General features: G+C 45.6%; 1 protein-coding gene across 1 annotated transcript; it reads left to right on the plus strand.

Moving 5' to 3' along the window:
* The first annotated feature begins 422 nt into the window (after positions 1-422).
* LOC124030558 (extensin-like) lies at positions 423-1494 on the plus strand. Its single transcript, XM_046341847.1, has 2 exons — positions 423-444; positions 884-1494. Exons 1-2 carry the CDS (start codon positions 423-425, stop codon positions 1492-1494), a joined length of 633 nt encoding a protein of 210 aa, XP_046197803.1.
* The last annotated feature ends 5367 nt before the right edge of the window (positions 1495-6861 follow it).

The following is a 6861-nucleotide window of genomic DNA, read 5'->3' on the forward strand; positions in this document are numbered from 1 at the left end:
GCCATGATGCCATGCTGCCATGCTGCCAGGCTGCAGGAGTAGCCAGCCGTGTGTTTTATATTTGACAAGCTCCAGCATGAAATACAGAAAGTTGTAAATGATTGACAGGAGATGCCAGCAGTACTGAAAGCCTCCGCAATTACTGTGATGCTGAGGCCATTTGACTATTTTACCAGCATGTCATTATCAACCCCAAAATGGCCTCCTTTTCTTCTGCCTCTCAGACTATTGGTCCCGACCTGCTGAAGGGTTGTGAATGATTTGTGCTCCCACCTTCATGGAGTCCCTTTAATATATCGTAATGTCATGTATCACCTTCATGACCATCACATGGGTCATATGGGTCCTGGTCTAACGCAGTGCACTATATAGGGAACAGGGAACTATGTGGGACACATCCTCAGTTTTTATAAGCGTGCATAATGCAAAAGGTTTTGGAGCGACGTGAGTGGTTAGTTTCTTCTGCTGCGTGTCTTAGCCCTGTTTGATATCATCAGTCTGATAAGAGACTGTCTCATATCCACGTCTAGAAATACCCCCTGAAATCCTTTGAAATGTTACATCCTTCCATCTTAATCTCCCATCTCTAATCATACGGTAACATCTTGATTGACGTTTTGATTGGCTAGGATTTCTAGAAAAGATAAGAACCAATCACCATACAGCATTGGGCAATCCTGTCAAGATGGTAACAACGATAAAAACTGCTGGTCCACGACCCCAAATTCTCCAATCTCCCAAGCCTCCAACCCTCCACCCAAGCCTCCAATCCATCAAGCTCTAACCCTCCAATCTCCCAAGCCTCCAATCTCCCAAGCCTTCAATCCATCAAGCCTCCAAACCCTCCAATCCCCCAAACCCCTGTGCCCTCCAATCCCTCAAGCCTCCAATCCATCAAATATCCAGCCCCCTCCAATCCCTCAAGCATCCAATCCTCCAAGTCTCCAATCTCCCAAGCCTCCAGCCCTCCAATCCCCCAATGCTCCAATCCCCAAGCCTCCAATCCATCAAGCCTCCAACCTCCAAGCCCCCAGCCCTCCAATCCCTCAATCCTCCAATCTTCCAAGCTTCCAATCCCCAAGCCCCCAGCCCTCCAATCGCTCAAGCCTCCAATCCTCCAAGCCTCCAATCTCCCAAGCCTCCAGCCCTCCAATCCCTCAAGCCTCCAACCCTCCATTCTCCCAAGCCTCCAACCCTCCAATCCCCCAAGCTCTCCAACCCTCCAATCTTCCAAGCCTCCAATCCATCAAGCCTCCAACCCTCCAATCCCCCAAGCCTCCAGCCCTCCAATCCCTCAAGCCTCGAATCCCCCAAGCATCCAATCTCCAAGCCTCCAGCCCTCCAATCCCCCATCCTCCAATCTCCCAAGCCTCCAGCCCCCAATCCCCATCCTCCAATCCCACAAGCCTCCAATCTTCCAAGCCTCCAAGCCCTCCAATCCCTCAAGCCTCCAATCTCCCAATCCTCAAATCCCCCAAACCTCCAAACCTCTAATCCCTCAAGCCTCCAATCTCCAAACCTCCAATATCCCAAGCCTCCAACCCTCCAATCTCCCAAGCCTCCAATCCTCAAGCATCCAGCCCTCCAATCCCTCAAGCATCCAGCCCTCCAATCCCATGTCATGGCAGACATTTAAATTCATGGATACATATTTATGTTAAACGGACACAAGGTTAATTAGCAACCAATTTAATTAATATTTTTACCCAGTAAACAAGAACAGAGAACAGAGAACAGGGAGGATCTTTACCTCGGCAGGGTGACAGTGACCCCAATTAAAGTGATTTGTTCCTTAGAAGAAAATCATGGCTGCCCATTTCTCCCGTTAGTAATGGAACGAGAGAGGAGAGCGATGAACACAGCCGGTGCTTTGGGAAATGACCCGGTGAAGGGAGGGAGAGGAAGAGGGAGTATGGAGGAAGAGGAAGAGAGAGAGGGGGCCATGACTCTGTGTGCTCTGTTATGGGTCTTGATAATAGGGCAGGAGCAAGACCCAGCTACACTATCATCTCTCTCTCTCTCTCTAATGGCCGTCCATGATGAGAGTGGGGTTTTCAATGACCAAACATTTATTGTGTGTGTGTGTGCTGGTGAGTGTTTAGTGTTCGGGAGTCGTGAACTACATGTTGTTCAACTAGTCATTTAACTACATTTTGCAGTAGCTTAGTGGTAGTTGAATGACATACAAATGCACTACTGTTTTACCATGTAGCTAACTACTGGAACTACACACTACTGTTTTACCATGTAGCTAACTACTGGAAGTACACACTACTGTTTACCATGTAGCTAACTACTGGAACTACACACTACTGTTTTACCATGTAGCTAACTACTGGAACTACACACTACTGTTTTACCATGTAGCTAACTACTGGAACTACACACTACTGTTTTACCATGTAGCTAACTACTGGAACTACACACTACTGTTTTACCAGGTAGCGGTGTAGCTAACTACTGTAACTACACACTACTGTTTTACCATGTAGCTAACTACTGGAACTACACACTACTGTTTTACCATGTAGCTAACTACTGGAACTACACACTACTGTTTTACCAGGTAGTGGTGTAGCTAACTACTGGAACTACACACTACTGTTTTACCATGTAGCTAACTACTGGAACTACACACTACTGTTTAACCATGTAGCGGTGTAGCTAACTACTGGAACTACACACTACTGTTTTACCATGTAGCTAACTACTGGAACTACACACTACTGTTTAACCATGTAGCGGTGTAGCTAACTACTGAACTACACTCCACTGTTTTACCATGTAGCTAACTACTGGAACTACACACTACTGTTTTACCATGTAGCGGTGTAGCTAACTTACTGAACTACACTACTGTTTTACCATGTAGCGGTGTAGCTAACACTGGAACTACACACTACTGTTTTACCATGTAGCGGTGTAGCTAACCACTGGAACTACACACTACTGTTTTACCAGGTAGCGGTGTAGCTAACTACTGGAACTACGCACTACTGTTTTACCATGTAGCGGTGTAGCTAACTACTGGAACTACACACTACTGTTTTACCATGTAGCGGTGTAGCTAACTACTGAAACTACACACTACTGTTTAACCATGTAGCGGTGTAGCTAACTACTGGAACTACACACTACTGTTTTACCATGTAGCGGTGTAGCTAACTACTGGAACTACACACTACTGTTTTACCATGTAGCGGTGTAGCTAACTACTGAAACTACACACTACTGTTTAACCAGGTAGTGTGTAGCTAACTACTGAAACAACACACTACTGTTTTACCATGTAGCGGTGTAGCTAACTACTGAAACAACACACTACTGTTTTACCATGTAGCGGTGTAGCTAACTACTGAAACTACACACTACTGTTTTACCAGGTAGCGGTGTAGCTAACTACTGAAACTACATACTACTGTTTTACCATGTACCTGACTACTGAAACTACACACTACTGTTTAACCATGTAGCGTTAGAAGCTAACTACTGAAACAACACACTACTGTTTTACCATGTACCTGACTACTGAAACTACACACTACTGTTTAACCAAGGAGCGTTGTAGCTAACTACTGAAACTACATACTACTGTTTTACCATGTACCTGACTACTGAAACTACACACTACTGTTTAACCATGTAGCGTTGTAGCTAACTACTGAAACTACATACTACTGTTTAACCATGTAGCGTTGTAGCTAACTACTGAAACTACATACTACTGTTTAACCATGTAGCGTTGTAGCTAACTACTGAAACTACATACTACTGTTTTACCATGTACCTGACTACTGAAACTACACACTACTGTTTTACCATGTAGCGGTGTAGCTAACTACTGAAACTACACACTACTGTTTAACCATGTAGCAGCTAACTACTGAAACTACATACTACTGTTTTACCATGTACCTGACTACTAAAACTACACTACTGTTTAACCATGTAGCGTTGTAGCTAACTACTGAAACAACACACTACTGTTTTACCATGTAGCGTTGTGGCTAACTACTGAAACAACACACTACTGTTTAACCATGTAGCGGTGTAGCTAACTACTGAAACAACACACTACTGTTTAACCATGTAGCGTTGTAGCTAACTACTGAAACTACATACTACTGTTTACCATGTAGCGGTGTAGCTAACTACTGAAACAACACACTACTGTTTAACCATGTAGCGTTGTAGCTAACTACTGAAACAACACACTACTGTTTAACCATGTAGCGTTGTAGCTAACTACTGAAACTACACACTACTGTTTAACCATGTAGCGTTGTAGCTAACTACTGAAACAACACACTACTGTTTAACCATGTAGTGCAGCTAACTACTGAAACAACACACTACTGTTTTACCATGTAGTTGTAGCTAACTACTGAAACAACACACTACCGTCCGCAGGCTGAGAGTTCCTCCTGATCCTCAGAGGGATGATTAGTTTACAGTCCAGGCTGGAGAGAGTTCCCTCCTAATCCTCAGAGGATGATTAGGTTACCAACTGGGCTGGAGAGTTCTCCCTGATCCTCAGAGGGATGACAATCTTTCAGTGACGTTCCAGTGTCCCCAAATCTCTGTTGGACGGCTCAACGGTCCACATTTTATGCCGCAACAGACAACGTATATTTCTACATGTAACGTTTCAACAGATACTGTACATTGTGGAAAGTATGACACCTTCTACTAATATCTTGTTGTGGTTGATACACAAGATGGCACAAGATGGCACCCGTGAGGCTGGCATTAGAGTCAGTGGACCCTCCTCCTCTCTGTAAATGGCCCCATTTCCTCCCTTCTAGTGGGCATGAAGTAGCTGATGGGTGTGACTCGTGCCATGCTGGTCGTCACCGGGCCAAATAGCTGGAACCAGATCCCAGGAACTCAGAAAGAACAAGCTTGAGACCGCATTGCATTTTCATCCAAATTGTTGGGGAGGGTTATGCAAAATGCATCTCTCTCTCTCTCTCTCTCTCTCTCTCTCTCTCTCTCTCTCTCTCTCTCTCTCTCTCCCTCTCCTCTCTCTCTGTTCTTCTCTCTCATTCTCTTTCTCTCTGGCACCCTATTCCCTACACATTAAGACATTCCAAGGATACACTCTTACCCGCAGGGGCAGGTAGTCTAGTAGTTAGAGGCAGGTAGCCTAGTGGTTAGAGGCAGGTAGTCTAGTAGTTAGAGGCAGGTAGCCTAGTGGTTAGAGGCAGGTAGTCTAGTGGTTAGAGGCAGGTAGCCTAGTGGTTAGGAGGCAGGTAGCCTAGTGGTTAGAGCGTCGTCAGTAACTGGAAAGGTTGTTGAATCGAATTCCTGAGCTGACAAGGTAAAACATCTGTCGTTCTGCCCCTGAACAAGGCAGTTAACCCACTGTTCCCCCGCTAGGCCATCATTGTAAATAATGAGTTCTTAACTGCCTTGTTAAATAAACATAGATAAAGAGAATACGTCTTCCAGGTATCCATTTCGACGCCTTCTCCAGGTATCCATTTTGACATCCTCTCCAGGTATCCATTTTGACGCCCTCTCCAGGTATCCATTTTGACGCCCTTCCAGGTATCCATTTTGACGCCCTTCCAGGTATCCATTTTGACGCCCTCTCCAGGTATCCATTTTGACGCCCTTTTCCAGGTATCCATTTTGACGCCCTCTCCAGGTATCCATTTTGACGCCCTTCCAGGTCCATTTTTTCTCCAGGTATCCATTTTGACGCCCTCTCCAGGTATCCATTTTGACGCCCTTTCCAGGTATCCATTTTGACGCCCTCTCCAGGTATGCATTTCGACGCCCTCTCCAGGTATCCATTTTGACGCCCTCTCCAGGTATCCATTTCACGCCCTTCCAGGTATCCATTTCGACGTCCTCTCCAGGTATCCATTTTGACATCCTCTCCAGGTCCATTTTTGACGCCCTCTCCAGGTATCCATTTTCTCCAGGTATCCATTTTGACGCCCTCCTCCAGGTATCCATTTTGACGCCCTCTCCAGGTATCCATTTTGACGCCCTCTCCAGGTATCCATTTTGACGCCCTCTCCAGGTATCCATTTTGACGCCCTCTCCAGGTATCCATTTTTGACGTCTTCCAGGTATCCATTTTGACGCCCTCTCCAGGTATCCATTTTGACATCCTCTCCAGGTATCCATTTTGACGCCCCTCTCCAGGTATCCATTTTGACGCCTTTCCAGGTATCCATTTTTGACGCCCCAGGTATTCATTGACGCCCTCTCCAGGTATCCATTTTGACGTCCTCTCCAGGTATCCATTTTGACGTCCTCTCCAGGTATCCATTTTGACATCCTCTCCAGGTATCCATTTTGACGTCCTCTCCAGGTATCCATTTTGACGTCCTCTCCAGGTATCCATTTTGACACAGCAGTGTTGTGGCGAGAACAATAACAAAAATGCTTTAGATGTGAAATGAATCGATTATTTTCCCTGGAGAATGTGGTTGCTGGACTTGAGCCAACCAGTCCATTGTGAACAGAACATATCAGAACCAGTGTGATCCCACAGTACAGTTTGGTTCTGCCGGATAACATGGTAATATCAGAACCAGTGTGTTCCCACAGTGCAGGTGGGTTCTGCCGGATAACATGGTAATATCAGAACCAGTGAGTTCCCACAGTACACTTGGGTTCTGCAGGATAACATGGTAATATCAGAACCAGTGTGTTCCCACAGTACAGTTGGGTTCTGCAGGATAACATGGTAATATCAGAACCAGTGTGTTCCCACAGTGCAGGTGGGTTCTGCCGGATAACATGGTAATATCAGAACCAGTGTGTTCCCACAGTACAGTTTGGTTCTGCCGGATAACATGGTAATATCAGAACCAGTGTGTTCCCACAGTACAGTTGGGTTCTGCA

Source organism: Oncorhynchus gorbuscha, unplaced genomic scaffold (assembly GCF_021184085.1).
Source record: "Oncorhynchus gorbuscha isolate QuinsamMale2020 ecotype Even-year unplaced genomic scaffold, OgorEven_v1.0 Un_scaffold_12635, whole genome shotgun sequence".
Lineage (NCBI taxonomy): Eukaryota > Metazoa > Chordata > Actinopteri > Salmoniformes > Salmonidae > Oncorhynchus > Oncorhynchus gorbuscha.